Source organism: Coregonus clupeaformis, chromosome 14 (genome assembly GCF_020615455.1).
Source record: "Coregonus clupeaformis isolate EN_2021a chromosome 14, ASM2061545v1, whole genome shotgun sequence".
Taxonomy (NCBI): domain Eukaryota; kingdom Metazoa; phylum Chordata; class Actinopteri; order Salmoniformes; family Salmonidae; genus Coregonus; species Coregonus clupeaformis.
The window spans coordinates 17027205-17054101 of record NC_059205.1 but is presented as its reverse complement, the minus strand read 5'-3'; the positions used below and the strand labels follow the sequence as shown (position 1 = coordinate 17054101).

The window sequence follows — 26897 nt, the reverse complement described above, 5'->3', positions numbered from 1 at the left end:
AAAAGTGATGTGATCTCTTTTCTCAGAACATAAATATTTATTTATCTTCATAACATTCTTTAGGCATTTCAAGATGGCAGCATTCTTTGTTTTGATTCTGTGGCATAAAATGAGTAAAAATGCTTAGTTCGGACTGGAGCTATAGTATACTATATACTGTACAGGTCAGCTTTCCATCATTCAACTATCAGATAATAATCAACTCTCAGAATAACACACACATGCTATGGGTGTACTGGACAATTTTTACACAGCTCAAATAAATAGCACTCATTCAAAGATGGCACACAAGGTCACTCAAAACCCACATCCAAACTGAGAAAATGAAAAAGAGCTACTACAAGAGTCACAAAGAAATGCTGAGAAAAAAAATGAAGTGCCCTGGACTAAATATCTTTATACCACAGACACACATAGCACAATGCAACCAGTGATGCCTTTAAGAGACCATGAATGTTGTTCCTTTTTTTCTTTACGGTGCATTTCAGTTACTGCTACATCCAGGAAAAAGTTACGATTTTAATATTTTATCCTGTATCTGGTATAAGTATCAATTCCAAAGGTTATGACTAGTTATTTACCTGTTTCCAAATACTACTTGCTCGTTATCAGACTGAGTGCAATGACATTTTCTTGGAACTCAATAGACACCGAAAATTGGAAATGTGTCTCTGTTAATGTAGGTTAACCTACATATATCCATGCGATTGATTACTGAGTACTGATACTGGCACTTTCGTTAAAAATTTTAAAAAGAAAATTAACTGGCAAAACAACACGATTTACAGAGAAAAACGGTAAGTGATTCTATGTAGTTAGTTTGCGGCCACCGCTCAAATTACAACTGCAGATTTTTTTTCTAATTAAAAAAACGTAAGATTTCCGCCATTATTGACACGCATCACACAACTAACTTAAAATATTGTTGTTGTTTTTTTACCAGGTGAATAAATTAGAACAGTCTACAACATGTAAAAAAAAAAATCACTTCAGCTCACCCTGAAGTCAAAGCATGTCACATTTTCATACCTCGTAAAGGATATTTTTTTTTGGACATACTTTGATTTTAGATGTAAACTATCCCTTTAAGGCAGGCACAAACACAAAAGCTTCAGGCTCTTCACGAAGAGTCGGACACGCAACATTCACTCACACAGAAAACAAAACAAACAGTCTGCTGAAGCACCCTGGCGACATTACGTGATAAAACAATAAATAAAACATTCAAAAAAAGTACAAACTTCGTATTTGGCAGGTATGCACAGTCTAAACAAAACAGAATCACTTGGGGAAAAACGCGTCGCAGAATCCTCCTCTCCCAAGGAAATCACCAATGGAACTGTATGCCTTGTAATGTCACACTGGTTGTGATGGGCGTTGTGAGGAGTGGATTTATTCCACTGGAATATTGACTCCCATCTATCTGCTTGACGACCTGGCCTTGGGTATTTGAAAGGACCCTAGCCTACCAGAGGCGTAGGAGGACATAAGGGGGCAGAGAGAGGGGATTTATTTATCAGAATGGACTCCAGTGTTGTGTGTAGTACAGTACTCCCTCTGGGCTGGGTCACCCTCCCTCTGGCTACCGGATCCTGGTAAACAGGTTCAGAACAGATACAGACTCCTGCAGAGGAAGAGAGCAGGGGTCAGTTCTCTAAAGCACTAGAATCCTCTATACCAGTGTTTCTCAAATGAGACATTGGTTTTGCATATTGGGTTGGTATTGGTAACAAAATCATTTTTAAAAAGGTAGACTTTATATGGGGCACAGGCAGCACAAAATCAATGTCGCCAAACAATGAGGTGTGTGGTTACCTTGGTGGACCTCATCTTGCTGAAGACGTTCCAGAAGCGCAGTGTCTCGTCTCCGGCGCCTGTCACAATGGCCTCTCCGTCAGGGGACATGGCCAGGTAGAGTACTCTGTAGGAGTGGCCTGTGAGTTTGGCCACCTGTGTGAGGGAAGGGTACTTCCACACCAAGATCTGGTTCTGGGAGTAACCGTGTGTGCTCACCTGGAAGTAAAAACATTTTTAGTTACAAACGCTTAACCCAAAAGTAAAAATCATGAAACTCCTGTCAATTTGGTGAAAGCCTATGTTCTATCAGTGGGTAAATTATTTATTGTTTTACCCATGATTTAACTTCTAAGTGGTCTGTTTGAAATAAAGAAATCATGTAGGAACGCGCCATTGCTACATGGATCTCGTCACTGGAGATAGCGGTATCCCCCATCACATTTCATAATGCTTTTTAAAAATGTACCTGCACTCCAGATCGCCAAATCAGCCAATAGATGGTGTGGGCATACTAGTCTAGAACACATCCATCTGTTTATATCATCATGACAAAGTATATATTTAGCTTAGAATGTGCTCAATCTAAACAGTGCACCAAATTATTCAACTCAATTTCTCCATCAAGTACCATTTTGCAATGCGCCATGTGTGTCTGTGTGAAACTTGGAAAAGGGCAGCTGTTGCCATAGCAACACACTCTGCACTTTCTCTGGGCAGAGAGGAACTGCAAGCTGAACTCTGTGAGAGACTCCTAAATTGATAATGCAGTTTGTAAACGCAATTTTACAAACTATCTAGCTACTTCACATGCCGATATTGACTTTAGTATTAGTGTGTAGCTACATTTGCTAGCTAGCTACCTAAATAGCCAGCCAGCACAGAGCGAGCATTGCATTGTGGGTTTTATATTCTACTTCAGCTGCAACAGATTTCCACAACGATTTTCACGTTGATACGAACCTTGTTTTAACGACAAAATGAAAAATGTGTTCACAAAAAATATTGTTTTCAAATTTGAGTGTCATTTAACACTTAATCATAGGAATTAGTGGTTTGGAGTGTATTATCCCTTTAACCCACTAGCGTCTATGCGAGGCGGGGGGGGGGGTCTACTAAGCTAACATATGGAATTGTTTTAAGACTGTCATACCAACGATAATTTAGTAATTTGATTTTGAATTTAAGTATCCCCAAAAATATTTACAAAATATTTGATGAAACATTGTATTTGGCCTTACTGCTATAAGCCCATAGAAACACATTGAATAAAAATATTCATACATGGAAAAACAAATTGTCAAACAAAAAAGTTTCTTTGGAAGTGTCTGCCCTATATCTGAGAGATATAACAAAGATCAGGAAACTATGTTTTTTGACACATTTAATCCCTATGGAAGTAGTTTAGATACTAAACTACTTCCATACACAGAACCTTTGGAAAGTATTTGGACCCCTTGCCCTTTTCCACATTTTGTTAAAATTGATAAAATAATTTTTTCCTCAATCTACACACAATACCCCATAATGACGAAGCAAAAACAGGATTATAAACTTTTGCTAACTTATTACAAATACAAAACTGAAATATCACATTTACATAAGTATTTAGACCCTTTCCTCAGTACTTTGTTGAAGCACCTTTGGCAGCTCAAGTCTTCTTAGGTAGGACGCTACAAGCTTGGCACACCGGTATTTGGGGAGTTCCTCCCACTCTTCTCTGCAGATCCTCTTAAGGTCTGTCAGGTTGGATGGGGAGCGTTGCTGCACAGCTATTTTCAGGTCTCTCCAGAGATGTTAGATCGGGTTCAAGTCCGGGCTCTGGCTGACCCACTCAAGGACATTGAGACTTGTTCCGAAGCCACTCCTGCATTGTCTTGGCTGTGTGTTTAGGGTCGTTGTCCTGTTGGAAGGTGAACCTTCGCCCCAGTCTGAGGTCCTGAGCGCTCTGGAGCAGGTTTTCATTAAGGATCTCTCTGTACTTTGCTCCATTCATCTTTGCCTCGATCCTGACTAGTCTCCCAGGCCCTGCTGCTGAAAAACATCCCAACAGCATGATGCTTCCACCACCATGCTTCACCATAGGGATGGTGCCAGGTTTCCTCCAGACATGACGCTAGGCATTCAGGCCAAAGAGTTCAATCTTGGTTTAATCAGACCAGAGAATCTTGTTTCTCATGGTCTGAGAGTCTTTAGTTGCCTTTTGGCAAACTCCAAGCGGGCTGTCATGTGTCTTTTACTGAGGAGTGGCTTCCGTCTGGTCACTCTACCATAAAGGCCTGATTGGTGGAGTGCTGCAGAGATGGTTGTCCATCTGGAAGGTTCTCCCATCTACACAGAGGAACTCTGGACCTCTGTCAGAGTGACCATCGGGTTCTAGGTCACCTCCCTGACCAAGGCCCTTCTCCCCCGATTGCTCAGTTTGGCCAGGAGGCCAGCTCTAGGAAGAGTCTTGGTGGTTCTAAACTTCTTCTATTTAAGAATGATGGAGGCCACTGTGTTGTTGGGGACCTTCAATGCAGCAGAAATGTTTTGGTACCCTTTCCCAGATCTGTGCCTCGACACAATCCTGTCTCGGAGCTCTACGGACAATTCCTTCGATCTCATGGCTTGGATTTTGCTCTGACATGCACTGTCAACTGTGGGATCTTATATAGACAGGTGTGTGCCTTTCCAAATCAAGTCCAAACAATTACCACAGGTGGACTCCAAGTTGTAGAAACATCTCAAGGATGATCAATGGAAATAGGATGTACCTGAGCTCAATTTCAAGTCTCATAGCAAAGGGTCTGAATACTTATGAAAGTAAGGTATTTCAGTTTTAAATGTTTAATACATTTGCAAACATTTCTAAAAACCTGTTTTCACTTTGTCATTATGGGGTATTGTGTACAGATTAATGAGATAAAAAATACAATTTAATCCATTTTAGAATAAGGCTGTAACGTAACAAAATGTGGAAAAAGTCAAGGGGTCTGAATACTTTCCGAATGCACTATATATACGCAAAAGTATGTGGATACCCATTCAAATTAGTGGATTCGGCTATTTCAGCCACACCTGTTGCAGACAGGTGTATAAAATTGAGCACACAGCCATGTAATCTCCATAGACAAACACGGGCAGTAACATTTCCTTAAATGAAGTGCTCAGTGACATTCAACGTGGCACCGTCATAGGATGGCACCATTCCAACAAGTCAGTTGGTCAAATTTCTGCCCTGCTAGAGCTTCCCCGGTCAACTGTAAGTGCTGTTATTGTGAAGTGGAAACATCTAGGAGCAACAACGGCTCAGCCGTGAAGTGGTAGGCTACACAAGCTCAGAACTGGAACGCCGAGTGCTGAAAAATCGTCCTCGGTTGCAATACTCACTACCGAGTTCCAAACTGCCTCTGGAAGCAACGTCAACACAAGAACAGTTCGTTGGATTCTACATGAAATGAGTTTCCATGGCGGAGCAGCCGCACACAAACCTAAGATCACCATGCGCAATGCCAAGCGTCGGCTGGAGTGGTGTAAAGCTTGCCGCCATTGTACTCTGAAGCAGTGGAAACGCGTTCTCTGGAGTGATGAATCACACTTCACCATCTGGCAGGACGATGGACGAATCTGGGTTTGGCGGATGCCAGGAGAACGCAGCCTGCCCTAATGCATAGTGCCAACTGTAAAGTTTGGTGGAGGAGGAATAATGGTCTGGGGCTGTTTTTCATGGTTCGGGCTAGGCCCCTTAATTCCCATGAAGGGAAATCTTAACGCTACAGCATAAAATGACATTGTAGACGATTATGTGCTCCCAACTTTGTGGTAACAGTTTGGGGAAGGCTGTTATAGCAGCAAAGGGGGGACCAACTCTATATGAATGCACATGATTTTGGAATGAGATGTTCGATGAGTAGGTGTCCACATACTTTTGTTCATGTAGTGTATAATAATAATATGCCATTGAGCAGACGCTTTTATCCAAAGCGACTTACAGTCATGCGTGCATACATTTTTGTGTATGGGTGGTCCCGGGGATTGAACCCATTACCTTGGCGTTACAAGCGCCGTGCTCTACCAGCTGAGCTCCAGAGGACCACGAGTACTTCCATTCATTTTTGTAACTGGTAGCAGGCTGCCTTCAGGCGAGTCCTGTGAGGCTTGTGGGTGTTCATGCATATAAGTGTTCGTGAGTCTCATCTTTCCATAGAGAGGTCATATTAGTTTGTAACCCAAACCATTCGGACGACAGACGTTTTCGTGAGAAGACAGATTTGTGACGTCTCATGGTCTGAAACACCGTTGTAGCTTGGCCATCCACCGCAGATGCGGAATGCTGCCGAAATTGACTCAAGAGGGTTTTAATAGGAGTCCAAATTATTTATATTAAAGGGCATTTCTTTGTTCCAAAGTAAAAAAAAAAAATATATTAATATATATATATATATATATATATATATATATATATATATATATATATATATATATATATATATATATATATATATATATATATATATATATATAAATAAATAAAAATCAGTCATTTATGTTCAGGTTTCCCAAAGAATGAACCCAAAAAGCACCCACTAGCTACGTACCAGTTCATTGGTGTGTTTGGACCAGGCCAGGTTGCAGACCTGGGATCCGGTGTCGGTGCACTGCAGGGGCTGGCCCGTCAGGGTGTTCCAGAAGCGGATGCAGCGGTCGGCTGTACCCCCTCCAGATGCCAGCAGGCCGTGCTGATGGGGGGACCAAGCGATGGCCTTCACCGCAGCCAGGTGCTCTGTGTACTGCTGCACCGGGAGAACACTGGAGTGGTTCCATACCAGCAGCTATGGGGAGGGGTAAGGATTGTTAGTTTTCTTGGGAAATAATGCAGTAGCATAAGGATAAAAGCAGTAGTGTAGTTATTCAAGAGAGGGTGGGTTTTATATAATAATAATAATATAATATGCCATTTAGCAGACGCTTTTATCCAAAGCGACTTACAGTCATGCGTGCATACATTTTTGTGTATGGGTGGTCCCGGGGATCGAACCCACTACCTTGGCGTTACAAGCGCCGTGCTCTACCAGCTGAGCTATTGTAATCTGGGATAGGTCAGACTGCAGGTTTGTGTTTCTGTGTGTGTTTTGTGTCTTGTAATTACACTGATACCAGTAGTTGGTCTGTGCTGTGCAGGGGTCAATTCCATTTAAATTCCAGTCAATTCAGAAAGTAAACCAAATTCTAAATGTTTCTAATTGAAAAACATTGGAGAGAATTAGAATTTCAGTGTACTTCCTGAATTCAAATGGAATTGACCCCAACCCTGGTGCTGTGTCTGATGTGTGTGCGTGTACCTTGTTGTCGTTCCCCCCTGAGGCCAGCAGCTGGTGGTCTGTGCTCCACTTGAGGCCGCAGACTTCCTGTCTGTGTCCCTGAAGACGGCGTTCTGACTGGAGGGGTGGGGCTCGGATGTCCCTCTGCAGGATCACCCTATCACGACTGCCCGACGATAACTGGTCGGCATTCCACGCCAACGCACCTAGAGAGAAAGAGTTTGCAAATCAATTATATTCATATCATACATAACAGCTAAAGTTTTCATAGTTGTTTTGACTAAAGGCTAAATATTTAATGAAGCCATAGCAATACAATGAATAGATATTGTATTCCATGTCATTCTATTTCTATGGTTGCATCACTACTGTTCCTCTCTCTCTCTGAGGAGAAGCTGTCCTGTTCTCTCTGTAAGACAGTATCAGTCTACTCCCACTCACCCACTCTGGCTGTGTGTCCCTCCAGTACAGACAGCTTCTTCCCTGCTGCCGCGTCCCAGATCTGTACATAGCCCTTATGAGTCCCCACTGCTACCAGGTTCCCCTGAAGAAAACACCATACACACACACACACATTAATACAATAACCAGACATGGTATAAGGGCATATCCATCACACCACCTGAAATCTCTAGAAAGGGATATAGGGTCAACTAAGGGGCAGAGCCATATATTTAGCGAGTTGGGCCAACTTTCAGAATGCGTTATATTGTTCCAATTCTAAACATACAGTTACATAGCATTGTTTAGATATTCCTAATGTAATGTTAATAGGGCGCTAACAATGGCTGCCATAGACTGTTGTAGTGTCATGTACAGTGCATTCGGAAAGTATTCAGATCCCTTGACTTTTTCCAATTTGTTACGTTACAGCCCTATTCTAAAATGGATTAAACCATTTTCCCCCCACAATACGCCATAAATGACAAAGCGAAAACAGAAATACCTTATTTATACAAGTATTCAGACCCTTTGCAATGAGACTCGAAATTGAGCTCAGGTGGATCCTGTTTCCATTGATTATCCTTGAGATGTTTCTTCAACTTGATTGGCGTCCACCTGTGGTAAATTCAATTGATTGGACATGATTTGGAAAGGCACACCTGTCTATATAAGGTCCTACAGTTGACAGTGCATGTCAGAGCAAAAACCAAGCCATGAGGTCGAAGGAATTGTCCGTAGAGCTCCGAGACAGGATTATGTAGAGGGGAAGGGTATTAACACATTTCTGCAGCATTGAAGGTCCCCAAGAACACAGTGGCCTCCATCATTCTTAAATGGAAGAAGTTTGGAACCACCAAGACTCTTCCTAGAGCTGGCCACCCGGTCAAACTGAGCAAATCGGGGGAGAAGGGCCTTGGTCAGGGAGGTGACCAAGAACCTGATGGTCACCGACAGAGCTCCAGAGATCCTCTGTGGAGATGGGAGAACCTTCCAGAATGACAACCATCTCTGCAGCACTTCACCAATCAGGCCTTTATGGTACAGTGGCCAGACAGAAGCCACTCCTCAGTAAAATGCACATGACAGTCCGCTTGGAGTTTGCCAAAAGGCACCTAAAGGACTCTCAGAGCAGGAGAAACAACATTCTCTGGTCTGATGAAACCAAGATTGAACTCTTTGGCCTGAATGCCAAGCATCATGTCTGGAGGAAACCTGGCACCATCCCTACAGAGAAGCATGGTGGTGGCAGCATCATGCTGTGGGGATGTTTTTCAGCGGCAGGGCCTGGGAGACTAGTCAGGATTGAGGGAAACATGAACGGAGCAATGTACAGCGAGATCCTTGATGAAGACCTGCTCCAGAGTGCTCAGGACCTCAGACTGGGGTGAATCGCTGCCAAAGGTGCTTCAACAAAGTCCTGAGTAAAGGGTCTGAATACTTATGTAAAATGTAATATTTTTTATTTTTAATACATTAGCAAACATTTCTAACAACCTGTTTTTGCTTTGTCATTATGGGGTATTGTGTGTAGATTGGTGAGGGGAAAAAACAATTTAATCAATTTTAGAATAAGGCTGTAACGAAATAAAATGTGGAAAAAGTCCAGGGGTCTGAATACTTTCCGAATGCACTGTAAATGCAGAAGTCTTAATGTCCCAACTCTGTAAATACAGTACATGGCTCTGATAAGTGATATCCATGAGAACATATAGGAGGTAAAGCAGGAAGACACACCCTCTCTGACCAGCCCACTGACGTGACAGAGTCCCCCTCCACTGACAGGTCACACAGACGCGTCACCTGGAGACCAAAAGACAATTGTTATATTGTCAATTACCAACTCATATCACATGAAAGAGCTTACAAAATGCCTTCGAGATAATTGGAAACATCAAATAGTAGGCCGTTTCTCACAGTGAGGTGGTCACTGATTTCAGTGTATCAAAGAGTAACATGAAAAAACAATAGTGAAACATGTCAATTCTGGTCTTCATTTTGACAGTTTGTTGCAAAAGTGATACATTAAGGTCTTTTAATAGTAAATCTAGCTCTTTCTGCCCATAGCGGTTCAACTCTGCCATTGAAATCGTGATGTAGAGGCACCTTGAGAAGGTACCTTGAGAAGGTGCCTCTACGTCATCTCAAGGGAGGGGTTCGGTATGAAACAAACTCCCTTCTAAATGCATAGCCGCGGGAAGTAGTTTGGGGGTGGGGGTGTTGCGATTTTTTTCCGACAGGGGAGGGGGGACGCAGAAGAAGAAAAATTGGCAGAGCTGAAGACCTATACAGTATATCAGGTCCGATAATATAGGACTAGTAACGGCACAGTGCACTACTTTTGTGATTTTTGGAAAACTACATGTATTTGAGTGTTTACCAGCATTTGTAACTTGAGTCTGATAATTATCTGTACAAAACAGTTAATCTGATAATACTTGAGGAATAAAAATACTAGCTTGATATATCTTTTCCAGTTTTTTTAAATACTTTGCAAATGCAACATAAAATCTATGTGTTAACTTAAAATGGTCTATTCATTCCTTTTCCATTTTAGTAGACACTCTTATCCAGAGCAACTTACAGTAGAGAGTGCATATATTTTCATTTTTTGGGGGAATATTTTCATTTTTTCATGTGAATCGAACCCACAACCCTAGCATTGCAAGCGCCATGCTCTACCAACTGAGTCACATCACAAACCACTTGATGTCTCAATGTACTCAATTACTGTATTGTGCATTGTTATTCTTCATGGTGATGGAAAGTCTACAGGTACAAACCTAATGACCAGCCTATGTACAATACAGTAGAGTACATTAAGTGGTTTGTAAGGATGGTAAATTAACACTGCACAAAAAGTGATTGATTTCTATGCTATTTGATGAAGAAAAATATTTAATTGTTCTTATGATGGATGTTTTAATATTTTTTATATATACACACTACCAGTCAAAAGTTTGGACACACCTACTCATTCAAGGGTTTTCTTTATTTTTTACTATTTTCTACATTGTAGAATAATAGTGAAAACATCAAAACTAAATAACATGCTTTACAGTGGGAACTACACATGTTGAGATAATCCGTTCACCCACACCGCGTCTCACAAAGACACGGCGGTTGAAACCCAAAATCTCAAATTTGGACTCCAGACAAAAGCACAAATTTCCACCGGTCTAATGTCCATTGATCGTGTTTCTTGGCCCAAGCAGGTCTCTTCTTATTGGTGTCCTTTAGTAGTGGATTCTTTGCAGAAATTCGACCATGAAGGCCTGATTCACACAGTCCCCTCTGAACAGTTGATGTTGAGATGTGTCTGTGACTTGAACTCTGTGAAGCATTTATTTGGGCTGCAATTTCTGAGGCTGGTAACTCTAATGAACTTATCCTCTGCAGCAGAGGTAACTCTGGGTCTTCCATTCCTGTGGCGGTCCTCATGAGAGCCAGTTTCATCATAGCGCTTGATGGTTTTTGCGACTGCACTTGAAGAAACTATGAAAGTTATTGAAATGTTCCGTATAGACTGACCTTCATGTCTTAAAATAATGATGGACTGTCGTTTCTCTTTGCTTATTTGAGCTGTTCTTGCCATAATATGGACTTGGTCTTTTACCAAATAGGGCTCTCTTCTGTATACCCCCCCTACCTTGTCACAACACAACTGATTGGCTCAAACACATTAAGAAGGAAAGAAATTTCACAAATTAACTTAAGGCACACCTGTTAATTGAAATGCATTCCATGCTCATGAAGCTGGTTGAGAGAATGCCAAGAATGTGCAAAGCTGTCATTAAGGCAAAAGGTGGATATTTGAAGAATATATTTTGATTTGTTGAACACTTTTTTTGTTGATACATGATTCCATATGTGTTATTTAGTTTTGATGTCTTCACTATTATTTTACAATGTAGAGAATAATAAAAATAGAGAAAACCCTTGAATGAGTAGGTGTGTCCAAACTTTTGACTGGTAGTGTATATATACAAAATATTAAAACATCCATCATAAGTACAAATAGATGACAATAGTGGTCAAGTTCTTGTATTTTCCCCTAACGGCTATGACTGATTGGTGGGGCAGTCCACTATGACAGTTAGCTCATAGTACAATGGTTCTGAGTTCTAATCCCACGAGGCAGATATTATTTTTCTCCAAATTCTATATTTACTATATTCATACCATGCCCAGACACTTCTAATTCTGAAAAGTGAAAGCATACCTGCGAGAAGGGTCGCCCTGGTAGTAATTGTAGGTTTTTACACAGTACCCACAACCAATCCGTGAGTTAATTTGTCCATTGGAAAAATAGCTACTGCGTAATACTGCAATGCGGGTTGGATTGAATTGAGCCCCTCATGTTCATTTTCAAGGTGATGATCGCACTTTTCTTCCCAACACAATACCACAATAAATGTGAGTCCACATTTCAAAGATTATTTTTGCACCCCATGGGGATTTGAACTTACACCGCAAGTGGCAATAGATATCAGGAACTCACCACCTTACCACTGTGAGCCAACTGTCCAGAGCCCAATTTACTTGCAATGCACATTATTTTTATCAGAGCGTGCCAGTGGACTTGTAGTAAGTATGCTTTAGTGAGAAAGTGTTGGGATCAGGTACGTTTACCCACCCTCAAAATGAATATTTATTAACAATTCCCCACACCCACATCTTCTCACCTGAATGCATTTTTTGAACATTTGAAGGAGTTGGGCAAAGGCTGTAATTTGGGTTGAGAGTTACACTTTAACACACACAGAAACACACCTGGCTGGTGCAGGCGCTCCACAGGTAGACACAGGTGCCCAGGCCGACACTGAGGACGTTGAGGGAGGACCAGTCCACCAGGTTGAGGTAGAAGTCATCCTGCAGCTCCGGAGCATCCAGCACCTTGAAGGGGATCTTAGAGATCTTACGTGTGGGTTTCCTAGGTGACCGTAACAGCTTCTGACTATAAGGAGGGAGACAATTCAATGTGAAACAGAAGAGACTCTTCTTCACCAAGAGTAATATCATTAGAATGGAATGAGAGGGAGAAGAGAACTAAAACAATCACTGTTGGCCATATAATATCAAATTAAATGAGAAAGTGAAGGTGGTGGTTACCTGTTGCTGCTAACAGGAGACAGGGAGTATGGAGAGACTGTGTTGCCATCCTCAGGGAGAGACCGTTTGGCACTGACAGAATACTGTAAACACACACAAGTGGCATATTCAGCATCAAAAGTTAACATGTTGTAGTATGACTAACGAAAATTAAGTGGCTAACTCCAGCATACAGTACACTCGTCCTGGTAGTTTGGGAAAAGACACCATTCCCCCAGAAGGGCCTACTACGTACACTAAAGAGGCTCCTCTTGGCAGGGGTTGAGGGCTGGAGGCGGCGGTCCTCTGACTGGGGGTCCTGGACCTTCTCTATGCCTGCCCCCAGCAGCTCGTTCTTTAGCAGGGCAGAGTACGCCAGGCCGTCCGCTAGAGGAGAAATAGTGGGGAACAGATGGGGTGAGCAGACATGTATGCGCAACCCAGATGAAGTGCAATAGGAGACTTTAAAGGAGTCAAGAGGGTTACCTTTGCTAGTGTCTGTTGTGCCATCCTTTGCCTTCCTGTTCTGATTGTGGGACTTCTCATTCTCCTACACAACATCAACACAGTGATTATAGGTGCTGCAACCCAGAAAATGATACAATCAACACAACAGATGTAAAACTTAGGGCACAAGACAAAATCCCAGGGTGCATTGCGGGGGACTCACATTGATGCGGTGGAAGTTCACGCTCCAGTTGGCGCCAGCGCGGGAGGGGATGAAGCGGTCGCCATGTTTGCTTGGTGACGACAGAGGGGAGTTGGTGGGTGTCAGCGCTCGCGCTGCATCTATGGCTTTCTTTACAGGGGGAAAGAGCAAGGGATACAGTGTAAGAGGGGGAATCGTCATCAGAGAGGACACAATTTAACCACGAGAGTCAGGAGATGAGGAAACCACAATCATTGCACATTAATAGCTCATGAGATCCACAGAGCCCAAGAAAGGTAAACAATTAACTAAGGGGGTTATGTGAATCACAGATAAGGGTTTATTCTGATTCAAAAAGGGGCTTAGGTGGTGGGCGTGGCAATGGGCGTGGTCGGCCCATATGTATGGCTGAATTTTAGAGGCCCCCATGTTTAGGGGCCTCAAATGTTAGCATTTTAAAGCCAATTTCCTGCAATTCTACACATTTCTCCATGGAGCTGAGATAAACGTTTGCAGTTTTAAAACTAGGGCCCTATAAAAATATGTTATTTTGAGTAGATACCATAGATTTCCAAATCATCACGCTAACACTAGTTAGCATTGGCTCGCAAAACTACCTCCGCAACTGCCTTCATACTGGAAAATGGTATTCACGAGTTCATCTGACTCTGGGAAGTAGATTGCCAAAATCCCGAAGTATTCCTTTAAACCACATTAGGAGACCACTTTTGAGGCCTGGGAAAAATGAAGAAATTTAGAATTTTGTGTGTAGTTATCCTTTAATGCAAGTGCACACCATGCCAGAGACTGTTGTTTAGCTAGCTGTGTTTCTGTAGCGCTTATGTGATTGCAGAGTGTGCCAAACAAATGGCCACTGGATTATATTCTGCCAGGTAGGCATAGGCTACTTTGTGGTTGACATTTAAATCGAGAAGGTTTTTGGGAAACCTTTCCATCACCAGCATACGGTTATCATTAGCATTATCGCTAACGGCTACACGAAGTGCACGCTCTAGACATACACGCGCACACCCCACTACAGCCCAACCGATTTATTGGTTGACCTTTTATGGATGCATTTGTATCGGCATTTAATCCACCGAAAAAAGGACAGGTATAAGATTGAGAAAACGGATTTCATTATTCGTCCTGAATAGGGCACTCTTTACATGGCTATAAGCCCATCTTGCCTTGGCGAGCTACAGCAAGACTGGACACTATCACCCCACGAAACTACACCTGCTTCTACGTTGAGTGCTGAGTAGATAAAAGCTTGGCAGCTCAAAAAGTGTCAAAAATGCACACTGGCCATAAACTGTTACGTTAAGTGTCATGGTATGGTGTTTGGGTGTTGTAACAAACAATGGATGCTATGCCCAAATGTAAAGCCGTGCTAAGAAGTGCCGTGCTAAGAACATTCAACTCTGTGGTAACGTTAACGTTACAGCCCTTTATTGAAGCCGGCAAAATCTGGCGTTTTAGAATTTGCTCTTTGCAAAGGTTATTTCTCAAGCTCGGTCATTCATATGTTTTTAGAGACACAAAAAAAAAACCAGCAGGATACAAAGTAGCGCTTCATAGCTACTTTTTGATGTATGGGTTGTCACTTGTCAGGGACTGGTCCAAATTCCCATTTCGTCACCCCATCTAGCCAGCAAACTAGCTCTGTGAGAGTAGTGGACACCGTTCACTGAGGGTTAGTGCCACCCGGGATCCTTGGGATGTCCCTACGCTAAACCTTGGGATGTCCCTACGTTTTCCAGCTGGCTAGCATGAGCTTAGACTAATTATTTGCTGGAATCAGTGCAATGTATCCTCCTTTCACTAGAGTAACTGTTTTTCCTATTTAAAAAAAAAAATCAGTCTTTCTGGTGCTCCTAAATTTTATGTGGTGCTTATATTAATGTTTTTTCCTCAAATGTAAGTAATCAGCTTTCTGAGTATCTTTGTAGGGCTGTTTTAAGCACAAATCGCTAACGTTTTTTTTTGTCCAGCTATAATAAAAATAGCAGATACTGTATATCAGTGAATAGTTCCACTAAAATCGGATCCAACACGACACACACCCAGACTAGCATTCCTGTTCCATTTCAGAAAGTTGCATTATTGATGCATTTTGTTCATGCCTTATGATTAACTTTGGCGAATTAAGGAATTTTCTAATAAGTTCAATACATTTTTGAATTCCATTTCAAATGTCTGGATTCCGTGATTCTGTCCACGTTTTCTGCAACGCTGATTTTATAGTGCCCTATAGAGCAAATATCCTGCAATTCTACACATTTTGCCATGACTAATGCTGTTCTTTTGCTCAAAACATAAAATGAATACTGCTAAATTCATTGTTTTGGGAATTTCCAACTCTCCCTGACGCTAGCATTTATTTTGGTGATTGTTAGTTTTCAAAGATTATATATACATAGTACCAGTCAAAAGTTTGGACACACCTACTCATTCCAGGGTTTTTCTTTATTTTGACTATTTTCTACATTATAGAATAACAGTGAAGACATCAAAACCAGGAAATAACACATATGGAATCAAAAAAGTATTAAACAAATCAAAATATATTTCATATTTGAAATTCTTCAAATTAGCCACCCTTTGCATTGACATCTTTGCACACCTCTTGGCATTCTCTCAACCAGCTTCATGAGGTAGTCACCTGGAGCTGGATTTACAAAACACTACTTAAGAAGTTTAAGGGGGGGAAAAAATAAGTTAGTAAGTGTAATTCCTCAATGTTCTTAGGAATTCATAGTTTTCTTAGGAATATCTTTCCTAAGAACTTCGTAATTATCTTCTTATGTGGCATTAGTGACATGCTTGAAACCAATAAATAAGCCTATGTGACAGGGATGATATGATTTGGCTGACTATAATAAAGAGCTGATATTTCCATTTGATTACATTTATCTGCTTTATGTCTACAGATGTTTTGCTTTTGTTGGCTCGCGAACCCTTAATGTACAAAAACAAATGTTTTTTGACACATTATAGCCATCAGACTAGCTACATCAAAAACAAAAATGGATAACCAAGGAAAGCCTAATAAAAACTAGAGCTTGAAGTGATGGAGGAAATAGCAGCCAGGAAAAGTTTGCTGTTGGGGAGACTTGATAACTGCGGGGTCACTGCAGAGACCAAAAAGAGAGGATGGGCGAGAGTGGCCGAGTCTCTGCCGTCGGGGGTATGGCAAGGGACAGTGACGCCGGCGTAAAAAATAGTGGTCTGACATCAAGTCGGCTGCTAAGAAGGGAACTGAGAGACCATTCATGTGGACCAGCTGGAGGAGAAGGGGTCAACAGGACAATGACCCAAAACACATCTCCAGGCTTTGTACGGGCTATTTGACCAAGAAGGAGAGTGATGAGTGCTGCATCAGATGACCTGGCCTCCACAATCACCCGACCTCAACCCAATTGAGATAGTTTGGAATGAGTTGGACCTCAGAGTGAAGGAAAAGCAGCCAACAGCATATGTGGGAACTCCTTCAAGACTGTTGGAAAAGCATTCCAGGTGACTCCCTCATGAAGTTGGTTGAGAGAATGCCAAGAGTGTGCAAAGCTGTCATCAAGGCAAAGGATGGCTAGTTTGAAGAATCTCAAATATACTTTTATTTGTTTAACACTTTTTTGGTTACTACATGATTCCATAGTTTTGATGTCTTCACTATTATTCTACAATGTAGAAAATAGTACAAATAAAATAAAAACCCTTGAATGAGTAGGTGTTCTAAAACTTTTGACCAGTAGTGTGTTTTCATTTTTTATTCTTACGTTTAGCTCACATAATATAATTTAAGAAAGTATTCTCTAATAGAATAAAGATGGCACAAAATTTTTTACACATTCATTAAAAAAACAAAACATATATTCTTTTTTTACATACATGTAGGCCAGGCCTATTTTCTAATGGGTTTCCGCAGGGAGAGGGGTAAAACTTGGCATAAAGTAAAATAGAAGAGATCAATCATTGGTGGTTCTAATTCAGAGAAAACACCAGGGGACCTGACAGAGACACCATTTGAATAAAACCTTAGCTTTTAGACTTCACACATTGTTAAAAAGCGAAACCCTCGTGTCACACATGGATAGAAACTCCATTTAGTCTTCAAAAGGCAGTTTTGTTATTATACCTGTTAGGGAGGAGCCAGTATCAGACTATTGTCAGTCTAATCTGAGACAGTCTAGCCCTTGATCAGTAGCTTTCAACTTCAAACACTGACAGTATGTTTTGCTTAGCCTAACATTATGTCCCATTTGCAGTTTAACAAAACAAATAATACACAAACTGGTTCTCGTACATGTCGGGCTAGTATAGCATACTCCTACTACTGACCTAGTTTCAGGGGACTTGTATCTCTTGAGAGATGTACATTTCAGTCAATTTTGCTGCCGACTAACATGCCCTCGTTAACCAGGTTACATTATTTCAAAACACTCAAATGACGTGGCCAACAGAAAATACTATGCATGCGTACAAGGAACAGACACTTTCATTAACAGCTTGATGGAAATATGCAACAATAGCAAACCTATCGTCTTATAGTAAAAAGGCTATAGACTATTATTGAACGTGCAGCTCCTGTAATGAAGCAGCCAATAAAACGTTATTTTCAAACATTTGCCAAAATGTAATTCGCCATCACCTGATGCCGAGCAGTTCCCTATGTGACGCAGATGAAAATCTCTGTTAGAAACTTAGAAAGGGAGGGGGAATCTAACAGCAACTACTAGCATGGGTTGCTAATATGACTAGGATTGTGCCTTCGGCTTCTGGAGAACTAAATAAAGTTAATATGAAAACCAATAAAAGAGGAGAAAAATTCTGGTTAATGGCCTTTATAAAATATATTTCCTCCACATTTCTATGGTTGGATTTTGGCTAACCTTACAAAAAAAGATTGCAGTTACACACTGCACTATAACTGCAGTTACACACTGCACTATAACTGCAGTTACACACTGCACTATAACTGCAGTTACACACTGCACTATAACTGCAGTTACACACTGCACTATAACTGCAGTTACACACTGCACTATAACTGCAGTTACACACTGCACTATAACTGCAGTTACACACTGCACTATAAATGCAATATGTTTTTGTAAGTGTAGGCTACATTGAAGCAAGGTAAGATATGCCTTATTTGAAGTAAAGTAAAACATTCAGGTTTTTAAAAATTACACTGCCTCAAGCGCACATTGCAAATTGGTTGGTTACGCATAGAGAAAGCTATGTACGCATTAATGCATCAATTTTTAAAAATCAGACAATGAATTGGACTTTGTTTTTACCAATCTAACTACATAACATACTAGTCAAATGTATTTGAATGGTAAATCTCTTGATAAACTGGGTCAATTAAGATGAGATAGGCCTACCCACAATACAGGTGAATGCATATTCAGTAGGAGTGTGTGCATGCATTTAGTTATTGAGCTTGTTTTGGCTGATCAGTGGAGTCTATGGTGCTACAGATGACAAACAATCTGTTTGCCTTCCATTTGGGACTTTTATTAGCCTACTGATCAACATCTGCATTGAAGCATTAATCCAGCATGTCACACCTGTATGGAAGGACATCATATAGGCACTGCTGTTAGTTTGAGAATTTAAAATAACATTTTCAATGCAAATGGGTCCAACGTAACATCATGATTTGTGATCACGGATGCTTATAAAACTACTTCAGGTCATTTTCCGTGATCGAGAACGTATTTTTTTCAGCGGTCAGGACGGATCTTTAAACAACTCAGCTACCAGGAGGAAATTCTAAACAACTAAATTGGCTAGTTCAGCTGTCAAGAAATGGGCCGATCCTACGATTGGATAGTGAGGCTGTAACGCCGTTTCCTTTCACAGCTCACATCCATCGCCATATCACTTGGTGCTGTTTACTGCTACTATGAGAACTAGCTCAATGGTGATGACTTTTGCAACCAAGCCATAAATGTGCATAATATCTAACAGGGAGAGAGAGGGTAGGAAAAAATATTAAAACGACCATGCACATTCTGTCTGAATGACTCAAATCTGCCCATAGTTTGAGAAGTGCGCTGATCTACAGCTTTCTTGGTCCATAAACATGCAGGAAGATTCTTACGTAGCTAAACCTATTGCCAACCTTTACTTAGGCATTATAAAACACTTCCTTCTTTCCCTATTAAGACAATCATCTAATAAGACTATCAACTTTCAATTTACGGATGCAATTGCGGCTGGTCTGATCAGCACACCAGTAAATAGCAGCTAACGTTATACCGCAAGTCAGATGGCTCATTGCCGAAAATGGTGCATGTACAAACTGACGACCAGCTAACGTTAGCTAGCTCCATTGGCTATTAGCGCCTACCTGATATCTTAACACCATGTTTATCTAGCCAGCATAGTAGCTAATACAGTGCATTCGGAAAGTATTCAGACCCCTTCCCTTTACCACATTTCGTTACAGCCTTATTCTAAAATGGATTAAACTAAAACATTTCCCCTCAATCAATCTACACACAATACCCCATAATGACAAAGTGAAAACAGGTTGCTAGAAAAATTTGCAAATGCATAAATAAAAAACAGAAATACCTTATTTACGTAAGTATTTAGAACCTTTGCTATGAGACTCAAAATTAAGCTCAGGTGCATCCTGTTTCCATTGATCATCCTTGAGATGTTTCTACAGCTTGATTGGAGTCCACCTGTGGTAAATTCAACTGATTGGACATGATTTGGAAAGGCACACACCTGTCTATATAAGGTCCCACAGTTGACAGTGCATGTCAGAGAAAAAAACCAAGCCATGAGGTCAAAGGAATTTTCCGTAGCGCTCAGAGACAGGATTGTATTGAGGCCCAGATCTGGGGAAGGGTACAGAACATTTCTGCAGCATTGAAGGTCCCCAAGAGCACAGTGGCCTTCATCATTCTTAAATGGAAGAAGTTTGGAACCACCAAGATTCTTCCTAGAGCTGGCCGCCCGGTCAAACTGAGCAATCAGAGGAGAAGGGCCTTGGTCAGGGAGGTGACCAAGAACCTGATGGTCACTGACAGAGCTCCAGAGATCCTCTGTGGAGATGGGAGAACCTTCCAGAAGGACAACCATCTCTGCAGCACTTCACCAATCAGGCCTTTATGGTAGAGTGGCCAGACGGAAGCCACTCCTCAGTAAAAAGGCACATGACAGCCCGCTTAGTGTTCGCTAAAAGGCAAGTAAAGGAGTCTCAGACCATGATCAACAAGATTCTCTGGTCTGATTAAACCAAGATTGAACTCTTTGGCCTGAATGCCTAGCGTCACGTCTGGAGAAAACCTGGCACCATCCCTACGGTGAAGCATGGTGGTGGCAGCATCATGCTGTGGGGATGTTTTTCAGCAGCAGGGACTGGGAGACTAGTCAGGATCGAGGAAAAGATTAACGGAGCAGTACAGAGAGATCCTTGATGAAAACCTACTCCAGAGCACTCAGGACCTCAGACTGGGGCGGAGGTTCACCTTCCAACAGGACAATGAACCTAAGCACACAGCCAAGACAATGCAGGAGTGCCTTCGGGACAAGTCTCTGAATGTCCTTGAGTGGCCCAGCCAGAGCCCGTACTCAGAACCGAATCGAACATCTCTGGAGAGACCTGAAAATAGCTGTGCAGTGACGCTCCCCATCCAACCTGACAGAGCTTAAGAGGATCAGCAGAGAAGAACGGGAGAAACTCCCCAAATACAGGTGTGCCAAGCTTGTAACGTCATACCCAAGAAGACTTCATGCTGTAATCACTGCCAAAGGTGCTTCAACAAAAGTACTGAGTAAAGGGTCTGAATACTTATGTAAATGTAATATCAGTTTTGTATTTTTAATACATTTGCAAAAATTTCTAAAAACCTGTTTTGAGTGTTTGTGATGCAGTGTTCGTGGCTCAGGCGGTGAGTGGCGGCTGGCATAACAGCAACTTTGCTATGTAGAGGGACTATCGGCAAAACCGAAAGATAAGGGCCGATAGACTAGATCAATATATCGTCTCGGCCGATTATAGGTTGTTCTCTAGTTACGTGCTGATAGTCAACAGTAGGCAGGCTATAGCTTACGCACTGAAATGGGAGGCGCGATTTAATTACAAGTTGAGATAAAAAAAAAAAAGCTCTTAATCGTGGCCATCAAAATATTAGCATTTTGCATTTAGAATTTTGTTGCACAATAACTGGGCTTACAAAAGCACACCTCACTCCAGTACCACATTTTTGAGGAGCTGCTCTTGCGCTATCTGACAGGTGATAGGCTATTCTGCTCCACAAACTATGCTCTGTATACAAAGCGCGTGTGATGAGACACATGACGATTAACGAAAATACACACACAGCAATTTAATTCCACCAAAATATGCAAATTAACCTATAGACCGAAAAGCATGATGGCTAACCGATCAACTTTAACATCCCTGGTATCTCTGGATAGATGACCATTACCCCATGTCCCATCAATTGAACTAAAACTCACTCTCCAAATCCCTGAACATTCTGTGTTAAGCTGAGTGTGCCAAGCAATTCATACACGAATACATTTAGACACTATCTTTTAAGGTTTAAATTCTAAGACATTTGCAAGCTGTAAACAAGGGAACATCATATACAGTTGAAGTCGGAGGTTTACATACACTTAGGTTGGAGTCATTAAAACTTGTTTTTCAACCACTCCACAAATTTCTTGTTAACAAACTATAGTTTTGGCAAGTCGGTTAGGACAGCTACTTTGTGCATGACAACTAATTTTTCCAACAATTGTTTAGACAGATTATTTCACTTATAATTCAAAGTATTACAATTGCAGTGGGTCAGAAGTTTACATCCACTAAGTTGACTGCCTTTAAACAGCTTGGAAAACTCCAGAAAATGTTAGAAGCTTCTGATAGGCTAATTGACATCATTTGAGTCAATTGGAGGTGTACCTGTGGATGTATTTCAAGGCCTACCTTCACACTCAGTGCCTCTTTGCTTGACATCATGGGAAAATCAAAAGAAATCAGCCAAGACCTCCGAAAGAAAATTGTAGACCTCCACAAGTCTGGTTCATCATTGGGAGCAATTTCCAAACGCCTGAAGGTACCACGTTCATCTGTACAAACAATAGTACGCAAGTATAAACACCATGGGACCACGCAGCCATCATACCGCTCAGGAAGGAGACGCGTTCTGTCTCCTAGAGATGAACGTACTTTGTTGCGAAAAGTGCAAATCAATCCCAGAACAACAGCAAAGGACCTTGTGAAGATGCTGGAGGAAACAGGTACAGAAGTATCTATATCCACAGTAAAACAAGTCCTATATCGACATAACCTGCAAGGCTGCTCAGCAAAGAAGAAGCCACTGCTCCAAAACTGCCCTAAAAAAGCCAGACTACATGGGGTCAAAAATCGTAAATTTTGGAGAAATGTCCTATTTTTGTTTTATCAGACCAGAGAACTGTTTGGCCATAATGACCATCGTTATGTTTGGAGGAAAAAATGGGACGCTTGCAAGCCGAAGAACACCATCCCAACCGTGAAGCACGGGGGTAGCAGCATCATGCTGTGGGGGTGCTTTGCTGCAGGAGGGACTGGTGCACTTCACAAAATAGATGGCATCATGAGGAAGGAAAATTATGTGGATATATTGAAGCAACATCTCAAGACATCAGTCAGGAAGTTAAAGCTTGGTCGCAAATGGGTCTTTCAAATGAACAATGACCCCAACCATACTTCCAAAGTTGTGGCAAAATGGCTTAAGGACAACAAAGTCAATGTATTGGAGTGGCCATCACAAAGCCCTGACCTCAATCCTATAGAAAATGTGTGGGCAGAACTGAAAAAGCGTGTGCGAGCAAGGAGGCCTACAAACCTGACTCAGTTACACCAGCTCTGTCAGGAGGAATGGGCCAAAATTCACCCAACTTGTGGAAGGCTACCCGAAACGTTTGACCCAAGTTAAACAATTTAAAGCCAATGCTACCAAATACTAATTGAGTGTATGTAAACTTCTGACCCACTGGGAATGTGACGAAAGAAATAAAAGCTGAAATAAATCATTCTATCTACTATTATTCTGACCTTTCACATTCTTAAAATAAAGTGGTGATCCTAACTGACCTAAGACAGGGAATTTTTACTAGGATTAAATGTCAGGAATTGTGAAAAGCTGAGTTTACATGTACCATCTCAATACAGAACGATATTGGGAAACACAAGCCAATGCACAGTACAGACAATACCTTTTATAAAATCGAACCACTTACTATAGGGCTGGCGTTCTCGTTCTGGATGTTGATCTGCCTGAGTAGCCGACACTCATAGTCCTGGTCCATAGCTCTAAAGGAATAGGAAATTATATAGCATGGATTGACATTCACAAACATCCTAGCTACACTACATTACCAAAAGTATGTGGACACCTGATTGAACATCTCATTCCAAAATAATGGGCATTAATATGGAGTTGGCCCCCCCTTTGCTGTTATAACAGCCTCCACTTTTCTGGGAAGGCTTTCCACTAGATGTTGGAACATTGCTGCATGGACTTGCTTCCATTCAGCCACAAGCGCATTAGTGAGGTCGGGCACAGATGTTGGGCGATTAGGACTGGCTCGCAGTCGGCATTCCAATTAATCCCAAAGGTGTTCGATGAGGTTGAGGTCAGGGCTCTGTGCAGGCCTGTCAAGTTCTTCCACACCGATCTCGACAAACCATTTCTGTATGGACCTCGCTTTGTGCACGGGGGCATTGTCATGCTGAAACAGGAAAGGGCTTTCTCCAAACTGTTGCCACAAAGTTGGAAGCACAGCATCGTCTAGAATGTCATTGTATGCTGTAGTGTTAAGATTTCCCTTCACTGGAACTAAGGGGCCTAGCCCAAACCATGAAAAACAGCCCCAGACCATTATTCCTCCTCCTTTATAGTTGGCACTATGCATTGTGACAGGTAGCGTTCTCCTGGCATCTGCCAAACGCAGATTAATCCGTCGGACTGCCAGATGGTGAAGTGTGATTCATCACTCCAGAGTCCAATGGCAGCTAGCTTTACACCACTCCGGTGATCTTAGGCTTGTGTGCGGCTGCTCTGCCTTGGAAACCCACTTCATGAAGCTCCCAACGAACAATTATTGTGCTGACGTTGCTTCCAGAGGCAGTTTGGAACTCGGTAGTGAGTGTTACAACAGACTATATTTACGCGCTACAGCACTCGGCAGTCCCGTTCTGTGAGCTTGTGTGGCCTACCACTTCGCGGCTGAGCCGTCTTTGCTCCTAGACGTTTCCACTTCACAACAGCACTTACAGTTGACCGGAGCAGCTCTAGCAGGGCAGAAATTTGACGAACTGACTTGTTGGAAAGGTGGCATCCTATGACGGTGCCACGTTAAAAGGCACTGAGCTCTTCAGTAAGGCCATTCTACTGCCAATGTTTGTCTATGGAGAGTGCATGGCGGTGTGCTCGATTTTATACACCTGACAGCAACGAGTGTGGCTGAAACTGCCAAATCTTCTCATTTGAAGGAGTGTCCACATACTTCTGTATATTTACATTTTAGTCATTTAGCAGACGCTCCTCCAGTATATTTTTTTATACTGGCCCCCCGTGGGAATCAAACCCACAACCCTGGCGTTGCAAACGCCATGCTCTATCAACTGAGCTACATCCCTGCCGGCCATTCCCATGAGTCTCCCGGTCGCGGCCGGCTGCGACAGAGCCTGGATTCGAACCAGGATCTAGTGGCACAGTTAGCACTGCGATGCAGTGCCTTAGACCACTGCGCCACTCAGGAGTATATATAGTGTACTTGTCAGATGAACATTATGCATTTCCTATGTGATACTGGGCTTTGCCTGTTGATTTAAATTCAATACTTTAGATAGATAGCACTGTTTTGATTTCTGTAAATTGTACCTAGCTATTCGGGTTGTTTTGTGTGGAGACTTGACTAGCTGGCGCGCTAATCTCGAATCTTGTGTATCATCAGAAAGCAGTTGGCATTACTTACTGATGTTATCCGTAAACTAAGCCCAAGGGTCTATGTTACATAGTTACCTACAATTTAAATTGGCAGAAGGACTAGATATCTAGTTCCCAAGGATCCCTAATAGCACGGACCCAGAATTGAATTGTTTTAAAGGATCGACTGATTGTGACTCAATGTAGTTGCTAGCAAATCCCGCGAACATTCATCAAAACGCAACTCCAACTCGACATAAGAGAACGGAGTTGAGGGTTCCTCAACTATCAGTAATCCTATCTGTAGCCAGCTTGCTAGTTGCACTAACTTACTGGTAACTGACGTTAATCGACAAATCTGAGTGCTAGTTGCACTAACTTACTGGTAACTGACGTTAATCGACAAATCTGAGTGCTAGTTGCACTAACTTACTGGTAACTGACGTTAATCGACAAATCTGAGTGCTAGTTGCACTAACTTACTGGTAACTGACATTAATCGACAAATCTGAGTGCTAGTTGCACTAACTTACTGGTAACTGACGTTAATCGACAAATCTGAGTGCTAGTTGCACTAACTTACTGGTAACTGACGTTAATCGACAAATCTGAGTGCTAGTTGCACTAACTTACTGGTAACTGACGTTAATCGACAAATCTGAGTGCTAGTTGCACTAACTTACTGGTAACTGACGTTAATCGACAAATCTGAGTGCTAGTTGCACTAACTTACTGTTAGTAACAAAGCTAACGTTAACTAACTAGCCATATTATAGTTCACGACAAGAGCCAACATGAAAACCACTTTCAAACACTGTCCAAAAAATACAATTATTCGACGACACTAAAGCCACTGATAGTAGAAAGCTGACTACAATTAGCACGCTAAAGCCAGGCTAGTCATAAATCACGTTGCTGTTCCTTTCGCTGTACTAGTATTGAGCTAACATTAGCTAGCTAGCAATGCTCAAGCTAACTATTACATTGTTAATTTCCAAACGGTCGAATTTGTTTCTCACACCATTATTTTTCAGATTGACCTACTGTGCAGCGTCAAAGACTCTCAGTTATGCACTGAGTCGGAGATTATTGTTTGTCTGGCAAGATTTCTGTGGAGAACAAAAATATCTTCTTTATTCTCCAGCCCATACGGAGACAAATGTTTTGGCCAACACAACGCTCGACTGGGATTCGCAAAGGAACATGGGAAATACGCGGTGACGTCACTGTTTTTGAATCACACATTTTGCGTTGTCAAGGGAACAGACAGGCAGAGGGGGTACATGTGTCTGAAAGTGGGCGTGTCAACAGAAGTGGAAGGCTCAACAGAAGTGGGTGTATGGAAAGTGAATCAGCTAATTGGGCAGATGTGTTGCCACTCAAGACAGTTTTGCGCGTGGCTGATTGGGCTGCATGACTAGTAAATTGTTGACAACTGTAGCAGTTTAGTTAAGCCTAATCCAACCCTTTTCCTGACCTTAACCTTATTCTCCTAACCTGCTGCGAATTCTAGCTAAGCCTAACCCTAACCCTTTTCCTAATCTTAAACTCATTCTCCTAACCTGCCACTTTAATTATTCTAACCTGCCAAGTTAATTATCTTAACCGTCTATGTTAATTCTCTTAACCTGCTATGTAAACATTAAACTCACCTGCAGGGAACCTGGCTAG

At 41.8% G+C, this 26897-nt stretch overlaps 1 protein-coding gene across 3 annotated transcripts; it reads right to left on the bottom strand.

Annotated features, from left to right (window-relative positions):
• Positions 1-26897, bottom strand: LOC121581203 (fizzy-related protein homolog). 3 transcript variants are annotated; one of them, XM_041896655.2, is made up of 13 exons: positions 26879-26897; positions 23536-23608; positions 13300-13428; positions 13116-13179; positions 12886-13016; positions 12651-12733; positions 12312-12495; positions 9276-9341; positions 7539-7641; positions 7119-7303; positions 6375-6608; positions 1816-2013; positions 1-1624 (listed from the first exon to the last, which is right to left on the bottom strand). In XM_041896655.2, the coding sequence occupies exons 2-13, from the start codon at positions 23602-23604 to the stop codon at positions 1583-1585; spliced, it is 1488 nt and encodes a 495-aa protein (XP_041752589.1). In that variant the 5' UTR covers positions 23605-23608; positions 26879-26897; the 3' UTR covers positions 1-1582. The 3 variants fall into 3 exon arrangements, with proteins under 3 accessions (XP_041752589.1, XP_041752588.1, XP_041752587.1); XM_041896654.2 differs by lacking the exon at positions 26879-26897 and adding an exon at positions 26248-26410; XM_041896653.2 differs by lacking the exon at positions 26879-26897 and adding an exon at positions 26271-26410.